The sequence below is a fragment of the Bombus fervidus genome, chromosome 2, assembly GCF_041682495.2.
Source record: "Bombus fervidus isolate BK054 chromosome 2, iyBomFerv1, whole genome shotgun sequence".
Classification (NCBI taxonomy): domain Eukaryota; kingdom Metazoa; phylum Arthropoda; class Insecta; order Hymenoptera; family Apidae; genus Bombus; species Bombus fervidus.
In genome coordinates, this window is record NC_091518.1 from 4,277,378 (window position 1) to 4,298,736 (window position 21,359).

The window sequence follows — 21,359 nt, forward strand, 5'->3', positions numbered from 1 at the left end:
ACTTTTGCAAATACCGATCATAAGGAAGTGCCCCACTTCCATAATTAATGGATTATGAAAATCGTAAACAGCAATTTCTTTATTTTTGAGATATCGTTCTTATTATTATTTTGTACCTGTTCGGGACTTTGAGTGACCGTCCGTTTATGGCTGGGACGGGCCCTATCCCTTCTTTGAGAAGTTCCGAAGTACCTGTCCTCCCCGAGCTGTAAACCTAATGACTCAGAGGTCAAGGAAAATCCGGCCGAGAAGGCACGATGGACGGACAAGATCCAACGGCTGGTGGGCAAAATCGACAACATACTAAGAGAGTCATCATCAGAACATCGCACCGTGCGGGTGAAATACTAGAGTCATCAACTGAGCGGGTGAAATACTTCAGTCTCAACAAGACCTTACCACCGTCGTGTTCATAACATCAAACTTTACTTTTATACAACAAGGTCAAATAAAGTGCCACATTACGCTAACACTCGATCTATTAAACCTCCTCTATCTTGAGCGTTATGTCATTCAAGGTACGCGATATCGACCGATCGGTTTGACCTGACCGGTTGCTCTTTAGCCCATTTGCATCATGGCGCTACTTAAGAGGACTGGTCCCTATCAGCACGCGCGGTCGGTCGTAGGTTGCAGTAAATGACATCCGAATTCTTCATGGAGTTTATCGAAAATTTACTGTTCAAAACTGTTAAGGTTATTGAATGTATGTGAATACAAAGGAACGCGTGGATAAATTGTAAGGTATAAAAAATATATATTTTGAATATTAAAGCGTAAGTACAAAGTTCGGAATATAATATGAGCTGATCCAGATCCGCACGCTAACAGCGTTACCCTATGATGGAAAAATCCTGAAGCCAACGTTGCATGTGTCACGTAAAATAATAAAAAAAAAAAAAAAAAAAAAAAAAGGAAGGAAAAATCGAAGACGTAAAATAAAAGATAAAAAACGAAAATAAAGAAATACAAAGACAGAATTTATTTCTTCACACTTGGTTTACATTTGACTTCCGAACTCTAGGAGCGACTTTTTAATACTGAAGCTCTTACAATTCCACCTTTAAAAACTGATTTGTTTCTTTCTTTGTCATCCCTCAATATCCCCACTATTCACGCGTTTGTTAGCCATTCTCGAATATTCGGCGAAAGGACCGTTGGGATATTGAGGGTTCATTGAGCACTTCGCCTCGCCGACATACACTGTCGCCGAGTGCGGCCGCATCTTTATTTCTATCATCAGCCCATCGGTTCTGAAGCGCGGCCCGGTCTCTGATGTAGATCGAGGTGTAGTTGATGTTACACATGTGTACCGTTTATGATTTGCCTTCGACGCAGTCTTTTGTCTATGCGCTGTCGATGGCTTCAATGCTTAAGAAAACCAAAGACCAGATGTAGAGTTTTCTTAGAAATGGCGACCACTTCAACAAAAACGATTGGTAGACAATGTTACTTCGCAAACATCGCATCTTACATTCTTTATAACAGAGGAAAAAAGAAAAAAATTATTTATTTAAAGAAAAATATGAAATAACAAATTAAATCATAATATTTCTCGTAGAATTCTTTAAAATGATCAATTCAATAAACTGATATAGGCGAGGTGCTGACAAACAGGTCAAACGTGATCTCTCACATCTGAAGAATACTTAGCGATTGAAATAAAAAGCAGTCGCAGCGCGCGTAATAATCCGCGCTTGGTGATAGAAGACAGTCGCAGCGCGCGTAATAATCCGCGCTTGCTGATAGAAGAAAGTCGCAGCGCGCGTAATAATCCGCGCTTGGTGATAGAGGACAGTCGCAACGCGCGTAATAATCCGCGCTTGGTGATAGAAGAAAGTCGCAGTGCGCGTAATAATCCGCGCTTGGTGATAGAAGAAAGTCGCAGCGCGCGTAATAATCCGCGCTTTGATGCAAATGAGTTAGTTGATAATTCGCAACATTATAAACTTCAGGTTAATGTCACGTAAAACGTCGCCCTCGTCTATAATTCTGTTTCTTTCGATTCGATTAAAACACCTATTTTCCTTACCTAAATCACTATCCTCTTTGGATTTAAAAATTCTTCACATATTTGTGTTAATGTGTCTTGTTTCTAAAATATAAAATAATACCAATCTTAGAATTTAAATTAAGAAATAAAATTAGAACTAAAATTCGAAATATAAAAGTATTACCTATATTAATAACCTATATCAGTATATGATGTTAACACAATTTAAAACAATAAATCATTCAAAATGGCTAAAATTTACATATCAACCGAGAGAATATAGCAAATGGAGTTGTTCCACTTTCACAGTAAATAACCACATTTTCCATTTACCAACCGAATTTATATTGACCTACTTTATGTAGTATATACTTAAAATTTGCATGTTAATTTGGCAGTAAACTATAATTTCGTGTTTAATAAAAGCCAAAACGAGGTGAAATCAAATTTCTTTTCAGAAATGGAGTTGCCCTACTTTCATAATAAAGGACAATGCAATTTTGCAAAGTTATTTTCTTGTATTTATATCTATTATAGAGCGTATATTTAAACCCTATATTTCGTTTTAATCCTTTCAAATTTCTTCATCCTAATCGTGCATGTAATACAGTTTCTTCTGGTTCCCCTCTAGTTATTTAAATTAAAAATTTTGATCTGTATCATAAATGAAAAGAATCTTAGGAAGCAGTTTGAGTGTTTCTCAACTTGAAATAAGCATTCACATAAAACAACTAACATAATATTTTTTATGTGCAATAATTTACTTGCTATGAATTGTTGCAAAGTCTACAATATTATATACTTTCAATAGTTTTCATAAATAAGAAGACATAAGTTTCCATAATTATTATTTTAATTTAATTATTTCAATTATTTATTAATTCAAAAATACGTACTTTATTTTTTTCAAAACCATCGAGGTCCAATCGCTATTTTCAATTATTTTTCCCATAATTTTTTCATCACAACGAAGATATTAAAAAAAAAAATGTTTATCGAAAATGCATGACCAAAAATGGTTTACCACCGATAAGCAGATTTTCCAATCAGTAACATATAATACGGATACGTTTTGATCAAAATCGTGCACCAGATGCGAAATGCGTCGCATCTCCTCCCGCAACCCTACAACAAGGTGGTAGAGGGTTGGAACGCGGTTCTCTACATCAAATTTTCTCCTCGAGGAGGGCCCCATGTGTCGCGATCTGCGTATGCAAAACGGTAATCGAAATTCGCGTTGCGTACTCACGTGGGTAACGACACTCTGGAGAGAACGATGTCGAACGACAGGCTCGCGGTTCGATTCGAGGCGAGAGATTGTCTCCTGCGTCTGAAACGACAGGGGTGAGCGCTATAGATGAAGGTTATGGACTGAGATTCAACGTCGATGAGGACTGAGCGAGGGCGAATATCGTGGATTGGAGACAAAATTCGAATATAAATTTTTTTGCTGAAAAAACTGGTACATCTTTTCTTTCCTTCCTCTTTCATTTTTTCTTCCCTTTCCATTACCTTTCTTTGCTATTCTATCTTTATACATGTCGGCTTGTCTTTGGAAAACGGCGCGTGCAATGAATCTTTCTGCGAGTTGTTCATCATTGTTGTATACCAGATGATATTGATTGAAGCGAAGGTATTGCAAAGGTTAACAAGTGATATCGGTGAGTGAATAATTGAGATGTCGGTGACGATGAGTTTAGGTTCGATAACGAATACACGGTCAACGGGATGACGAGTGCGATTTTGAACTTGACTAGTCGAGTGTTCCCTGGACTAGTCGAACTTATCGGATTAAGAGTCGGTCCAAGTGGAACTGCCCTTATATACTCCTCTCCGTATCTCTCTGTATCCCTCAGGTCAATCCCTGTTTTTAATGAGAGTTATCTAATTACTTCATACCTCTGTTAGGTACACGTCTCTCCCGTGACCGTGGCTACGTTCAGTGACCCGTTATGTCACTTCGAGCCCAAGTCCACTGTCATAAATCTCGGACAATCATAATTGACTTAACTCATAAACAGCTATTTCTCAGTTTTATTGTTTAAGTACGACTATGATAAAAAGTCTGGACTAAAGTATTGGGAAAGAAAGGCCCCGGTGTTCTTTCATCTCCGACATATACGTGTACGGGTTGCCATGAGTCCTCAGAGCTGGAGGATGCTAAAGAAATACGCTTCTCGTTTAGTTCTAGACCTTTTCTTCTGTTCATCCTTTCGTCGTGTAGAAAATTTTGTACATTTTCTTCTTCATTTCATTCCTTTATATCAGTTCCTTTTGAATCCTTTGAAAGATGATACAGATGGCATGAAAATCTAAGCTAAGAGTAGTAGCGCACTTTATTGTATCCTAGCATGCCATATTAGTTGTCCTAAAATTAGATTTAAAATTAAAAAGGAAATTTTAATACTAACGACAAACAAATTTTAGATAATTACATTCTCACCACATTGGCATAAATACGATAAATAAATTCCTACCAATTTAATCAACATTTATTTTGTGTACTTAAATCCGTCTTCTTCTCGATCAGAAGATAATTCCTTATTAATTTTCATTCGCATCTCCTCTGTTCTTCTTAAGTATGACTATAACTTACGTATTATCTCACCCTCGCAGCAGTACAATTCGTCGATCGACCTCGCGAAGCCAGGAAGATTCGCATCGTTTAACTCGGACCGTTTGGACTCGTGTGACAGCGTCTGTCGGGCTTCTTATTAGTCATAGGCCGTGATGGGTAGTCGGGGGAACCCCTCGTGGACAACGTATCGAATGTACTTCGATGCACGCCGCGCGAGGGGGCCCTATGCGTGAAGGGGCGCGCCCCCATGACCATCATGCACCCTGCTATACCATGTCCTTAGCTAGTGTTTCGCACGACGCTCGCCCGGTCGCCTGATCCTCGCGTTCGTCCTAACGAAATAACGCGAATATCATCCACTATTGTTTACCGTTTTCCTGCTAGTGGTTATGGTTTTCGCGTTCGAGGGTGGTGCAAGTGTTACGGGGGTGAATACAGTGGATGACGATAATGTGGAAGTGCTGTTGGAAGAGTCATCTGGTGGATTTCTGAATGGAGGAGCCACTAGAATCCCAGGAAAATGTTGTAATGGAAGGGGTTACAATGTTGACAAAGCTTGTATGGCGAAGAACGAGTTTCTCTTTTGAATTTTATTCTTTGGGAAGTGTTATGGCTGAATAAAAGAATTTTATTTAGTAGATTGTCCCAAAAGATCGTTTCGTTTTGTAAGGAAATAATAGATGCACAACATTTTCTTTTTTTTTTATAATTTTATTGAATTATGTACGATCCATTTTGTAGTAATAGAACAAATGTATAATTCATTTTGTTGTAGTAGAACAAAATGGATCATATGTAATTCGATAAAATTATAAAACAAAAAATGTTATGCATCTTATGTTATTTCCTTGTAAAGCAAAAGAAACTTGGGACAACAATAATAGATGTAGGGATCAAAATTCCGTGCTTTTATAAGCATAATTCAATTTGTATCTCCATTTTGAACGATTGATTGAATTATATTAATTTGATAACGATGCTAATAACAATAATAATTTCATTAACGATCTTATTTGTGCTTTTGTATCTTTGCATTTTCACAAGGTTGAGATAATTTCCGTAATTTAAATATTCTTCCATAAAACTGAAGGCACAGAATTTTCCTACGTCTGTTTCTTATTTTATTTATCTAGGAAAATTATTCTGAGCGTATAAGATGTTTACCACAAAAATAAATCGAGTTCCTTGTGCTTTATTTCTTTAACAAAATTTTGTCCACAGTTCTGTCTAAGAAACTAAGTTGCTCTATGGAAAAACCAAATAAATATATGAACACTGAAATTCTATTAAATATAAAAAGTATTTTTATATCAAAATATGAATAATTTATAACAATATACAAAACTACCTGATACTCTTACAAGCTATAATGCAAGGATAAACATGTGCAAAGAGAATATTATTTAAATGTGATACGAAACACTGTCGTTGAATTTCGAGCACAGAAGAGTCGAGGATAAACAAAGAGAAATGGCAAGCAGCTTAGCTCGGCTCGATATTGGGATTTATGCGTCGAGGGGAGTACGTGAACGATAATTCGCCGCGTAGCGGCGATCATGGAGGCGTTTACTCGTACAGTGTTTCCTTCTATACCATTGTACGCGGTGGACTTGCAATTTTTTCAACGCTTCGAATATCGTGGATCGTGGAAGGATGAGGCGTTTGTCTCACACGCGGTTTTACACTGGCGAACGCGTCAGGTGGCATATGATCAACGTGCAGCACTATCGAATAGGATTCGCGAACATCAGGTAATTTTTCTTCCACTCTGGATGGGTAGATTTTCATGATGTTAGAGTTTGATATCATCAGCTCCCTCGAGAGTTTGTTTAGAGTGCCTTGGAAGGGAGTTTAATGCATGGTTGATGTGTGCTTGCCCTAAGTACAGTGATGAAAATTATTTTGAGATTTTTTAAATTTTATTTTAAGTGTGACTTAAACAATTTTAAGTATAATTTCAACAATAGTTTATAAGTCAAAAAATAATTGAATAATGAAAAAAGAATAGAATTTGTAATAAAATTTATCTTCTCTTTTAAATATTTCTTTATTATTGTTTGTTAATTATTTTGTTATTATATTATTGTATCTTGTTGTTGTTTTGTCCTATTGGTATTAATGTAAAAGATTTAATTGAATTTTGAATTGAAGATATTTAATGGATTAATGAATTGAATAGTGTACAATATTTTTCAAAAATATTATTGATAATGATTCCCTAAATAGTCCTAATGAACGTGTTCTCCAAAGTCTCGTTAAATATGTTCGCTCTAAATGCTTTGTTCACTCTTAAGAATTCACCCTTCAGTTCGTGTGCAAACGGTCCTATTCAGCCGGCATTTACACTTGTTAGACACAGTCACACCCTTCTGCATCCTACAAAATTATTACATTTACGTTTCCACTATAGTTTCCGTGAAAATCTTCAATTACTACAATTCTAGAAAAAGGTCTTCTAAAGATACTCACTTAGTTAATTTAACATATTCAGCTTGTTAACCTGATTAATTGCGACCTTATTAATTGTGAGCTAAAATACTCTTAATAAGATATGTAATTAGTATAATTAACAAATAATAGAATAATCGTTTATCTCTTTCAATAAATGTATAAATTAAAAATGCATTGGTTTATTGATTTATTAAAAGGGCATTCTTATTGATCAATGAATTGATAATAAGACAGTCAATGTAACTCAAAAATAAAAAATCAGCTGACTTATTAATTTGTCCGAGGAATCTATAATTCGAATTGTAATTTGAGTTTAATTTGCCCATCCTCTTATAGCACTCTTCAAAGATCTCCAAAGTTTCTAATAAGAGAATTTATTTTTGGCACACCGAAGAAGCATAGTAAGTGCAAACGGCGACCAGGACCCGGTGAAAGAGCGTATTAATATAATCCTATAATTCCGCCGGATGTTCCGCTAGTACTCGCTCCTCGGTCAGCCGTTCCGGCGTCAGTATCAATTACTTTACCCTTGTCAACCCGGTTAACCCTCCGCGGGTCTGGTGAATCGGCCTTTCGACCGTCTCGTGTCAACATCTTCGCCGGGTGAGACGCATCCCCGTGAAAACCTGAAAATTCGCTCTAGGTTTCTATGGAAGGGAGAATTAAGAAAGTTGAGGAATTGAATTTGAAACGAGGCGAAGTGAATTAGACAGGTTTGTTATTCATAAATGGCTTTGAGGTTAGGTAGAGTTAGATAGAGTTTAGTCGCAAAGTTTGGTGACAGTTTAGAGATTTGTGATTTCGATGAGGATGAGAATAGTATTCTGAGTTCTTTGAAGAAATTCTAGAACTTTAAACAGCTTAAGAATTTAGTTCCTAGATTGATTGATTACTTTCTACAATTTATTTGTACGTAACATTTCAGTCGAACCTTGTATAGGTTATATTATTCGAAATTTAATCTTTTTTAAAATTTGATCACCCTAGGAACGTTTGTACTAAGTACGTACAAAGTAATCTTCCTAATCTTAAATATAGAAAAATCTACGTCAATTTAATACATTTATCCTTCTTTTATTATATACCATTCGTCTTTATTATTATTGTATCGATATTCATATCTGTTTTACCCACAGAGTTATCAATTTTCACTCTCAAACTTAACCGAACAAAAGACCCTTGGTTACATATGTAACCGTCCTAACCTCTCCCAACAAGAATCTCAATAATACCACGCGATCTTTTCTCATTTTGAATCCAATTTATTTATCCTAGAAAAGCACGCATTATATTATGTTCAACGTATATATATGATACATTTTACGTGATTTTCTTACTAACCAGCTGTCAGTCGATGAAAAGCACAGAAAGTAGATGTCAGAAGCTAATCCCTAAGTTTGACATAAGTTGTGTCTGAACAGAGAACGACTGCGCCTCTGGTATCTTAATTCGCGACGAATAGGTTAGGTGGTGTACACGCCGGAATCCCTAAATCAGGATTAACGGGGAGATACAGCGTTAGCAGTAATCCTTCGCGTGGCGAACTAATGTCTCGTTCGCGCACGTCGGACGTGTTTTGCCCCGGTCTGATATAATACGTTTTACCCGAGTTCTACGAGCGTGTTTAGTCATCCCACTCTCGCAATTACGCTTAATATTAATTTTGTCTTAAACTAACAGCCTGTTCCCGGAGGAAACAGAAACGAAGGGAATACCGTGGTGAGAATTCTCATTGACACAGCGACTTTCAGTATGTGTAACATCTTAGAAATGTTATGATGATCTGTTGCAATGGGTGGATTAGGTTAAGTTATATGTTTACATGACTTGATCGTAAAGGAAAGTGAGATTAATAGAACTTTTTCTTCATAGTCCGATTATATTTCACCGTTTAAGTCTTACTAGGGTAAAATGTGAGAAGAGAAATTACTAGTAAAGAACCAATTATTAATCTACTGAATTTGTATTGATTGAGATATTTGATATCGGTTTTATTCAAAATGACTTGTGTATTGATCATTAATTTACAATTTGTTAATGATCGAAATCCAAAATTGAAAGAAACAATAAAATCTTGTAACATATTCTCCATTTCACTATACAAGAATAATTGTCCAGAAAACTAACCTTCAACTTACATGAAATTCTTCGAACACCAAAAATTTCAAATGCAAAGAAATATGTCTATCATCGGCTTCAAAAGAAAAGAGAGAGAGAAGAGAAGAGAATAGACGAGAGAGAGAGAGAGAGAGAGAGAGAGAGAGAGAGAGAGAGAGAGAGAGAGAGAGAGAGAGAGAGAGAGAGAGAGAGAGTACCAACACAATAGAAGAATCGATTTTCGTTGTTACCGCACGCTTCTATTCTCTTCCCTTTTATTTATCCTTTTCTTTGGACATAATGAGAATGAGAAATACGAAGTGAAAGAAACCGTAGACCAAACAAGACGAACAGTTTTCTCGAGGCTATGTGGAAGATTCGCTCTCGCAGAGGTCGCTCGAGTTTCGATGGTACGTCGTCGGCTGAATACCAAGTACCCGGCCAATGGGACAAGGGGATGATCGTGGACGTTGCTTCCAAGGGACGTCTACTTGAGAAAAATGATCGGAGGAGACGATCCAGGCTCGAGACTCGTCCTGGCAATAAAACGATTCTACAGGGACGACTTGGTCCGTCGTTTTGGCTCTGGTGACTTTTCGTGGTCTTTAGTGGTATCGGGTTTTATGGACGGATGATGGAATTTTGATGGAAAAGTTTGGATCGTTTAGGAGAAAAATGGTATCCGAAAAATCTCAGTCATATCATGATTTATTTATTTTTAAACCACGATATAAGAAATTTTTAAAGAAAAGCTACGGATTTGCGAGTGTATGGGATGATTTAAAAATGGAAGTATTTTATTTTACTAATTTAGAAATACAAAATTTAATTTTATAACAGATCAATTATGACTTCTCAGTCTGTTATTAATTTCCGGAAATATAAGAGTATATAATAAAGATGTATAATAAAGATTTCTAAAAATATACAAATTACATAACATTTAAATAGATTCTAGACAAATTGATCTACAAAGAATAATAATTAAGTCAAATAGTTATAAATATTCGAAACAAAATTCTTCAAATGTACGCAGCTTTTGAATCACTCGGTATATTGTAACGTTTAAATACTGGCTCATCGCATGCATATATATGTACTTGGTCCCATTCCTACTCGGCAAGGCTTAATGTCAGCAACCAATCCTGCCAGCCGACAGCCGTGTACGCCGGGTTGCCTTGCTGCAGGTGCAGATTGCACCGCGGGTGGTTGGCTTTCTAGGCTTCCGAGAACAAAGATCCGCTTTCTATTTGTCTGCGGTATTTGTCTGATGTAGACGACGTCTACCGCGATGAAGCTCGATTCAGGGAAGAAAGCTTGATTTCAAGACGATATAGACGCAATGGAGCTTCGTTGTGGAACAAGGAAAGAGAGAACTTGTATTGTGATCAAGAGATGAGGTGTATTTAACGGGACTTAACAGTAATTCTCGTTGGAGCTTCTAACTTTTGAGAAGTTAGTAGACTATCAAAAGTAACGATATTTGGTGAAATTACTTAAAGAGGATACAGTTTATTTATCTCTCTTTTAATCTTTTCTGAGTATTTTAGAAATTCTGCATGTCAATTTATTGAAGTCAAACATATTGTAGTTTTCCTTAATTCATACTTCAATATAGATCTAATATTTTCTGTTTTAATCATTCTAAACAATCAATTTTATTTTATTTTCTAAATTTATTTACTCACACCTTAATTTAGGCATTCCCAACATCGCTGCAATTCCATTAAACAAGACCATCGCATTTCAAAAAATTCATATCCGATTCTCAGAGAATCTATGTATTAAGTGCATACAGTAATAAATTTAAAAAATGATAAATAACATGTTGTTTAAAATATTCTATGTCTATGCGTGTAACTAATTTAAAGAGCCCTTCAAATAGCACTGTTGCAAATCTTTATGTACGAAAACTAAATAAAAATGATTATGTGAATATTAACAAACATATTAAACATTAAAAAACATTCCTAAAAGAAAAAAATCTCTACCAGAGTGCATAAGGGAGCAGTAATAAAGTAATAAAGCACTCAATACTTTAGAATCCCCTTTACCTCTTTCATCATTAGTGTCTTCTCGCGGCTCCAGTTCGTCGAAACCCCATATGGCTCCCTCTGTCGTCATGGCGGGAGATCAAAGAACGGGTCGAAACCGCGGGAACAAAGTTCCGGGTAAACAATCCTAAAATACAGTCGAATAGAGAGACCACGGTGAAATCGTTAATCCTCGATGTTCGGTCGTAACTTAATTTTACGTCCCGAATAAACCTTCTCTCTCTTACCGTCTCTTTACGGTCGCCTTATCGTTTCTCTTGATGTTCGTAAAGGCGTCCCTCATCGAGGTAACTTCGTCTCCATCGAAACTTTTTTATCCTCATTCCTCTCATCACTTTAGTAGACAGTACGGTGATCGCATAAATTTTAATAAAATCCCAGAAACCTGCATTTAAAAAGGAATAGATATTTGTTGTTCATTTTGACTATATCTATTTACTGTCTTTGTCATTAATAGACTACGCATGTTTATGGGAAATTAAAGCACATTATATAAAGCACATTAAGTGTAAGCTAAGACCTCCTTCTCTATGGGGCCACGTTAATTTTTGAAGTTTAATTAGGCCTCATGATGATTTTGCGTCTAGACTCTCCAAAGGTATAGACGCAGCCCTGAATATATAATCAATATTTATAGTCATAAGAATATTTCAAAGGTATAGTAAATCTCTGCGTAAGAGATCCATTTCTTTAAATGCATTTGCCAAAATATTGATTTACATAAATATCTACCGTCTAGTTAAATTTAGATCACGTTGAACCTGAGACACTGAATAATGCACAAATGATTGAGCTGAAACGAAACAACTCTGCTGAAATTTTCCTATTATGTAGGTACTATTGTATAGCTTATAGACAATTTTCTTACCAATACGTTCAGGTTGTAGAAGCGAGAGAAGGTGAAATTTTGGCGAGGATTCATGTCACGATCAAAGACGTCGGGACGTTCTAATACCGTGGACGAAAGATCTGTTTGGTATTCGAACCGCGAGGTCACTCGGTATAGGAAGGGTCGTGATTGAATCTACGTAGCCGGCCACGATCCAAAGAAACACCCTGCCGGCATTTATATCCCATGGGATCTGCCCCCTTGTCCATCCCTTCTAGTAGGCTCGTCTCTGCTGCGTATGTACCGTGAGCTGCGACAGGAATAGTTTTATTATAGCGAACGTGTTGACCATAACGCGAATACCCCCCGTGAACTCATACCCCTTGGTCTCTTGTGTCTCTGAGACAGGGGAAACGCATGTCTTTGTGGAATGAACACTTTGGGTAATGATCGAGACGTGGAAAAACTCTGTTCTTGGTTTCTTGTTGTTGAGGGCTCCAGACTTTCTTGGTGGGAGAAACATGGGGCGAATTGGGGGATATTGTTTGGGACCTGATTTGTGGAGGCTGGTGGTGCAAAATGGAAAAACATTTTTGTATGAATACTCGGTATATTACTAATTTTTCAACCTTATTTTTGAATCACCGTGTATATATTTGATGATCCTTTGGAATTTTTATTTTGAAAACTCTGGGTACGACAAGAATGTTTCTATTATTGAAATTATTCTCTTAAAAATGATATAATTATTGTTACAACTATGCGTCTTTAATTTGTGCCATTTCTAAGTCATATTACGCGGCGTGGTTCTGATATTTTTGATACTGAAAAATTATTATACTTTTATATATATGTTTAAGAGAAACATTTGTTTTAGAATGTAACGTAGTTTTAAGATTTAGGATATCGTTACCTGAGGAGGTTGAAATTCCAGATATCGTTCGTATTGCTTAGTTAAATGGTCACAGGGATATTGTTAATAGGCGTGCTTTGTCCAGTGACGGAAGGGGAAGCTGTTGATACGTATTTGGGTAATAAAGAGCGATGCGGAGGGTGATTTCGAAGGTGGACTAATTCGATGGGTTTTCTGGGATTTGCGTTTTCCACAGGGAACCTATAATTATAGGGATTGGTCGTTGAATTGCGTTTTTAGTGATTGAGAAGCAAATTTTAACGCTTTAACAGTATTTAGGGTCACTGAATGGATGTAATAATTTCGGAATAATTACATACATTTGCCATTGGATTTTTTAAGTCCACTTACTCTCTCCATAACAATTTTCATTCATCTAATTGGCTTATGGTGGTCCAAACTTGGAAAATAAATTGGATAATGAAGTCTTACTTATATGATTCTATAATCTAATTATTTTATCCGAGTAGTTATCGAGCAAGCATAACTTATACTTATTGTAAATTTAGTAGGAAAATGGTTTTACATATGTGAAGAATTAGGATTTTATAAATATTTTTTTCTGTATTAATTTTTATAAAATAGCGAGATTTCAACTTACATGATTTACTCCAGAAGATTTCAAGTTTTGTTTCGTAACATTCAAGTTTCAGAACATTACAGATACGATAGTATTTAATGTGTTTTCCTTTTCAAATCATTCCTTGCATATCTTCCTCTTTTCATATTTCGCGCCATCTTGTATAATACGACTGTAGACCGTCCCTACCGGACTATCCTTATTTTTGAAATATGCTTCTCACGCGATCCCTCTGGCCTCTGTGTCGACCTCTGCAGCATCATATTCAATATGGGTTCCCATAAGTCGAGCGATAATGCAATATGCCGACGTCAGGTCCTGGGGTTACCGGACTACGAACAATATGGAAGAAAGTTCACACGAGAATTCTCTATTAAATCTGGATTTACCGTCGCCTTTTTTTCTACTCTCTTCTCCACTTTCATCTCGTGGATCTTCCTTTTCGTCCTGCATCGGCAGATTTTAATAACGACCGCGATAGAACACATCGATGAGTCAACTAATAAAAATTCTATGTCTGCGCTTTTTACGTGAAAAACATACGGATTTTCTGGTTGAAATACGTGCTTAGTGAATTGTATAAAATGGAAACTACAGAGGACAAATATCATAAGTCACTAAATATCTTAAGTAATTTTTATAGAGGCACAGTTTTAGATTGCTGTATATTGTCAACCAATCCCGTATTATCAAAATTGTCTATTTATTTAGTTCTTTTCACTCCCTTCAAAATTTTAAAAACATTGTTCATACTATTAAAGATATTAAAATATCTAAGAAGAAAAAAATCATTATCTAATCCACTTTTTCTGACTTGTCTCGTTTAAACGCTTATATCTTAGGGATGCTCACATGTAGGATCACACTGTATCAATTAAAAGAAGATTACAGATTCGTGAACGGGCCGGCTGTATCGAACACCAAATGATTTACGATCCGCTTCGGTTATGCCCCCTTTTCTCATCGTAAATCGGAGCTGGCCGTCGCGTCGTCTTTATGGTTCGCAGATTCCAAGGCTCCATCTGCACGCCACGCCATAAAACTAGCTATACATATACCTATCCCTTTCTCCCTTTCCTTTTTTCCTGCATTGATCGATCGAGTCGTCGAACCACTTCCGTTATATATAGAGTATATAGCTCGTATTTTAGGCAACCACTCGTAAGCAGCTGCTTTTCAATGACCGAAAAGGGAGAAACAACAAGAAAGGAGACAAGCTCTAGCCGCACCTTCGCAGGGGCGAATTTTACGTGTTACCATACAGTTTCCAGGGAAAAGGTCAATTAATCGTGAGTAGGATCGACGACCGATCGTAAACCTTTCCAATCTATTGATTATACGTAGCTTCTTCTGTGAAATGCTTTAATTAATGCAGTGTGCTCTTTGACATGTGTTCTAATGCTCAGAAGCACTTGTAGGTTAGATAATGGGACTTTAAGTTAAAAAATGAAATTATGGTAATGTCAATTTGCTATATGAAATAAAGGTTATGTTTCTAATGATTTTAGATTTAGGAATGTTTTAATTTAAAAAATATAATAATAGCGGTTGGAGAATTCGTTTGAAGTTAGAATTTTAGATTGGAAAATATTTTTTATTTTTGTTCAGTTATTGTGATTCTTATGCGATATCGTCATCACAGAATTATTCATCACTACATTGCTTAAACATAGTCCATAAGCTTTTCCTCCTTAAGTATATGCTGGTGCTAACCGTTTCATTACAAGCTTACCCAGAGTATGATGAAAATTATCTTAGGAATAATTAAAGAGCTACCTTGTTCCTCCTTTTACCGACAATTTCGCGTTACGTTGCCCTCCTCATCAAAAGCGACCCCTCTTCCAAAAAGGTACTTAATTTCAAAGTACTACTCTATTCATTTCACAATTTCGAACTCATTAGCGCAATCTCTTGTTCAAAAAGAAATTCCCTGCGTTACTACATTTTCTATAGCAATTTTAAAAGAAGGGCGAGTTCATAAAATAACCAATATAATTCACATCTCTCATATCCTCTGAATACCATCAAACCAGCACCGCGATATCTTCCAAAATCTCAACTTCTCCCAACTCTGTAAGAATCCTTAAGCTCCTCTCAACAATCCAATCTCTTTCTCTCTTTCGCTCTCTCGCTTTCTCTCTCTCCTTATCCCTCTCCTACCGTTCCCCTACCATCTTCCCCATTTCACCAATGATCCACGCATCGGACAAACGGTTTCCCCACTCCGTTACGCTGTTAATTCGTAGCGTACAAGGTTTATCTCCGGTCCAGTCTCACCTCCAGCCCTCTGATAACGCTTTAGCTTAAATTCAGCCGCCGGAGGCAAACCAGCGACTGATTTAAGAGCCTCCACCATCTCTGTGCGTCTCGCGTGCACGCGTATACCTATCGTAGGCTCGCGTCTGGAGGGGCGAAAAGCACTAAACGGAGGCGTATGCCACCGGTAGATAGTCGACCGTGATAAGCTAAATGCTCAACGTCCCCTCTATTATAGGTTAGGTAGGCTGGAAGCTGCCTCGAGCGTAAACCGAACTATAACACCACCGGTGAGACAGATCGCGGAGAACATCGGGATATACCGGGGTTTTGGCTCCCACTTCCGTCTAACTTCCGCCAGATAAATGCTCTGCATCGACCGCGTCGATATAGAGGAGGTTGGAGGTGTGGCGAGGTTTCTTAACTTCTTCTTATAACTTAGTTTTTGATGAATTCGTCAATTCACGTTATTATAATTTCATTCGTAGTTAGTAGAAACATAATCTAGATTTATCAAATCCATCGATTGCAGAATAATTCTATTTTATGTATCAAATATGTGATTGTGTGTGTCACGTGGTCACAGGATACTGTTTACGTCTTAAAGAAGATATTAATGGTAAAAAAAAATATGGAAAAAATACATCTGTATTACAAGGATTGCAATATTAGGAATTAGGTACTAAATATATCACATATTAAGATTAAATTTCGAGACACTCTGACGTTTTCGATTTCAATAAGGTGCACTTTTCGTTTTGTTTTCGAAAAGATAATAGATCCTAAAAATGGATTATATTTATTTTGTTGACAATCAGGGGTAAAAATAAGTAGATAAGTAATAGAAATGGGTGTCAATAAAGTTAGTTATTATAATTATGTTATTCAATCATATATTTGACGCTTGATCGATTCGGAAGTTTAATTGGCAAACGTGGAGGTTTGACGGAGTTAGTTCGTTTTGAGGTTAGGTTTGGTACTTTTTAGGGAAAAAAATTCGGTGGACTCTGTCGTAGACAGGATACGCGGGGGACAAGTTGCGGTGTTATCTGAAATTTAGGGTGCAGCTTCGACGGAAATTGAGCCAAGGCCGTGACGGAAATTCCCCTCGCCCCGTGGGAGACGACAACGCGCCATAAATTGAAGGTGGTTGCGTTTGAATCGAAGCGTGCCCCTTCGACGCGAAAATTGAGTTAAACACGCCCCTTTGCGCGGGAATTCAGCGCGTGTATACGCTCTCCGTATGGGAAGCTCTAAATTGATGTACTTATGGATACGCTACGCTACAACACGCGCCAATTCTTCGCGGATTTAATGTTTTGTGGTGTAATCAAGAAATTTTTTTGCTTTATCTATGAATAGAGATATTTCTGTTAACCTTCTATAACTAGAACTTTATTTGCTTTCTAAAGAAGGATACCGTGATTAATCATAGTTATTTATTTCAGTATGAAGTTTGATAATCGATAAGTATTAAAATAATATGCAAGAGAATGTAATTTTTTTATATCTACTAAAGGTCATTAATGTAATTTATATAATTCCTAAATTTTCAGATTTAAATCATAAAAATAGTATAAATTGTACAGAATATTCAAAGTATTTTCAAAATTGGTATACGTGTAATATAAAGTTCTGTATGATATTAGGTTTATAACCCCCTCTGTGATTGGATTACTGAAAAGCTGATCGGTTGATAAGTAACTCCTTTAAGGATGCAACCCGTCCGACTGTGGAATTGAACCATGTTGCTTCTTCAGAAGACCGAAATGACCATGTCTTCTCTACTGAAATATTTACGCTGTAAAAGAAAGACTATTTTCTGCTCAATATAATATACATTACATATTCCAACATCTTCATAGTTATTCAATGTATACCAATTATATCTTCAATACTATTTGCATAGTTTTTAACAATTCCAGACCATTCGACTTTTAAATATGAAATACGCTTTTTCAGACTTCACTTTTGTCCTATTTGGCAAGCTCTTCTTCACTGTGTTTCATGTTGTATGCATAAGTAACGATGCGAATAAAGCTTGATGTTCGCTTTTATGAATAAAGTTAGGCGAATTTTGCATAAATTTCAGTAACGACTTGTAATAAGAATTTTCACTTCTATCAGCATATTCATCTCATCTTCATAATAAAGATCTTCTAGTGACTTTGGGTAAGAACTTATCTCATATAGACTTTCCTCATAGACTTTATGATTTATCGAATTCCAAGTGCGCAACATTATCGACCGAGTCTTGATTCTCTTCTTCGCACACTTATCGATCGAAATATCGAATTTTCTCGGAATACTCTTTACTTCAGATAATACTAAGTATTAAATGTAATTGAATTTGGAATTTTTATAGCCATTGCATATCCAATTTCATTGATAATCTATAAAATTGTGATACTTCGACTTTACGCGCTATTTAATTTCTAGTAAAATTCTCAGCTATGTTGAGCACGTAGGGGAGGTTAAACATGACCAGATGGGAAGCGTTAACGCGGCGTGACCTGTCGAAACTCTTAATTAAATTCAGGAAGTCTGGTACTAGGAAGTCGGCGATATTTGTGAGCACGAAAACGCGAACTCAGCAGCGAAGAAGAAGCACATTCTATTCGTGCATGAATTCTCGAGAGCTGCACACAAGTGCATCTCAAGTACTCGGTCAACAGTAGAGCCTTCCTTAAACACTCTGTACGCGTTTTAACGAGTCCCATTCAGTGTATCCCTCTTTCCACGTTTGCATCCTCCGTGTTCTTCTTTCCTCCCCGTTTACCCCGTTCCCTCTGTCAGTTTCTTATCTCTGCCATTTCTTTTACATTTTTCACTTGTCTTACTTTTTTCATTCGTTTCCACATTTTCCTTATTTCACTCTACCATCCATTTCCTTCTTTTTTTCGTTTTATATTTCTGGTGTATTGTATGGTTTTTCTTTCACGTACTATCAAATTGTTCTTTTTTATAGTTTTATCTCTGTTCCATTTCCATGTACGTTAGCTGATGAAATTCGTAATTTCTGCGTACATTTTCACATTGGTTTCAAATTTTATAAATATCAGGTTTTCGGATAAGTGCGAAATCTTTTTCAATACGAACTATAAACTTTATTCCAACGTCTTTCAGTAATACAATTAAACCAAATATGTATCATTTAGTTCAATAATCCTATGTCATTTATTAGGTAGTGTTATTATTCTATCCATGTAGCATTTACGTTGTTTTTAAGTGACCTCAAAAACATAACCTCAAAAAAGTTTCAGATTTATCCGACAATGTAATATAATCATGGTAGTCCAGTCTTATTATGCCATATTAATGAAATTTCAAAATTGTTTATATGATACACAATATATACAAAACTTTTTCATGGTAAATATTGAAATACTTTCGTGCACTGCTAGTTTCTCTTAAATATACCTTTTATCAGCATTTCTTTCGTTTCCCCCACCATCTTGCTCGTCACTCGCAGGGTGGTTCCTCTTCAACGAACACCATTTATATCGGCACGGAATCGAGGGTGCGAACTCGTTGTATAACGCTCCTTTGTATGCAAACAAGGTGCTTGTTTCTAAATTGGGTTGCAAGTCGAGCCATCGTTAATTAATATATCTCGCGGTACTACCGAATTAAGCTCGCTAAGCGAGACGGTTGGGAGGTACAGCCTTTGCTACCGTCCGGATCCTGTACATACGCCAGTGGTGAGGATTTGCCCGTTAGTCCGTTCGTTAAACGACCACCCTGGGAGTCGTACCAATCATAAACGAACCGTCGCTCGAACACCACGTTCTGGGATACATACCAGGTTTTCATGATTCATTCGTGACCGGGTTATCAATGCTTCCTAAATTTGTTGAAAATGAATTTTTATGGTATCTCGCGCATATTTACTGTTGGTAAAGGCTTATAAAATGATACCTATATAAAGTGGTGGACAATATATTTATCATTGTAGTAAAATATAATAATATGTGTAAATAAAAATTGTCAAAATTGTGAAAATGTGTACAAACCAATACTTTTGCCTAGGTATAGGATAATAGTAAAAAATATTTTTATTAGCTGCATGTTCTCTATTCTATCATATTTGTCCTGTTTTTGAATGCAGGCGAATAATACATTATAAATAAACATCCATATAATGCACAAGTAGTATAGATAATGTTTTTAATAATAATGTTTGTATGTGTACTATGCCAATATCCATCAATGTGTACATAGATATTTATACATGATGATCAGTTTCTATGAAAGTTCCTATGAATAGCGATAAGATATTTTATTACAATTCCAAGAATTCAAACGTATATAGCCTTTAATCGGCGATTCAATTAAACCAATGACAGGCACGATGCCGCGTGCAATGGAGTACTTAGCCTATCTGTGTTTATTGCCAGAATAATATATAGCCACTGAAAGTGTGGCTTCCTTCGGTAACTTAATAAATCTTCCGCTCACCTCTATGGAACAGCTATAATTACACCTGTTTAGACCGAATAAGAATTAAGCACACCGTTCATAGCCTCCTTCTACGTTATCTGAAACTGATTCACGAGACTTGATTTGACCTCTTCTCAACTCCTAAGTTTCTTCTTCCTTGGTCATCATCCCTACGGGCTTTCGTGTTCAATTAAATCCGTAGGTCGGCGAATTTTATTTACCTTCGTCACGATTGCGCAGAGAGGGCGCCACCTCCAATTACCCAGCGTAAAAATGTAACTCGATATGAGCGTCTGTTATTCGAGATACGCGTAGGGAATTAAAAAATGCAATTTCTGTCTAACGAAAAATATACGCATGGTCGTGCAAAGGCACGCGTTTCGAATGGTGGAAGATTCTCGTTATATGGGAGATGGAGACGAGTGTTTTGAAATTCCATTACGAAACCAGATGAGGTTTGTGCACGAGGCGATTCATTAAAAGGTATATTTTCTGTCGGTGTTTTAACCTACGTCCATTCGAAAGGGGAAGTTTTCTAGCGTATCATATTTTTCTCTCAAGCTGCATTCTCACTTATTTTGCTGCCTGTTGATGTTTCACGTTACATATAATACCCAACGTGCACGTGCACACTGGATCAAAGTAATCAGTGGAACATTTTGTTTTCGTTGTTCACATGCTAATGCGTTGTGAAACAATCGCCAAACTGTATACACTGAAGGAACATGTACATATTTATGTTTATCGCGACATGTTGCCGTGTGTTTCGTGTTTTTCTTTAGCATTCCCAACAAAAGTAGGCAATAAACAATAACTTATATCAACAGAATGCCAACAGAATCAGAAAAAAAAATGGAAGAACATTGCGCAACAACCAATAAACTTTTCAAAAAATGCAGAACATTAACAAAAAGTCTCTTGTTGTTGTTTCAGTGAGGACTTAATGAGCTTTAACGTTACTTTGAATGGGAAAGGGGCCAAGAAGACACGTGACGCGAGGAATTTTGATTAATCTCCATTATTTTTCAAACGTATCTCAGTAGCCGCCACTAGATGTCACGGTTTAGTTGGAAAAGGGACTGATCAGAGAAGAATGAGCATTATGAAAGCGAGAAGAAAGAAAATGAAACGTGCCCGTTAGGTTAGGCTGTTCTTATTTAATCTCGAC

At 36.6% G+C, this 21,359-nt stretch overlaps 1 protein-coding gene across 4 annotated transcripts in view; it reads left to right on the forward strand.

The window, feature by feature from the left end:
* Nucleotides 1–21,359, forward strand: part of LOC139998275 (uncharacterized) — a 116,327-nt gene that overhangs the window by 64,863 nt on the left and 30,105 nt on the right. Inside the window, exon 1 of one of the 4 annotated variants that reach the window (XM_072022713.1) lies at nucleotides 5,738–6,322. The exons of the other annotated variants lie outside the window; for them this stretch is intronic. Coding sequence (XP_071878814.1) covers nucleotides 6,225–6,322 — 98 coding nt within the window. The 5' untranslated portion in view covers nucleotides 5,738–6,224. Of the gene's footprint in view, nucleotides 1–5,737; nucleotides 6,323–21,359 lie in introns of those variants that run through there. 4 annotated transcript variants of the gene reach the window in all.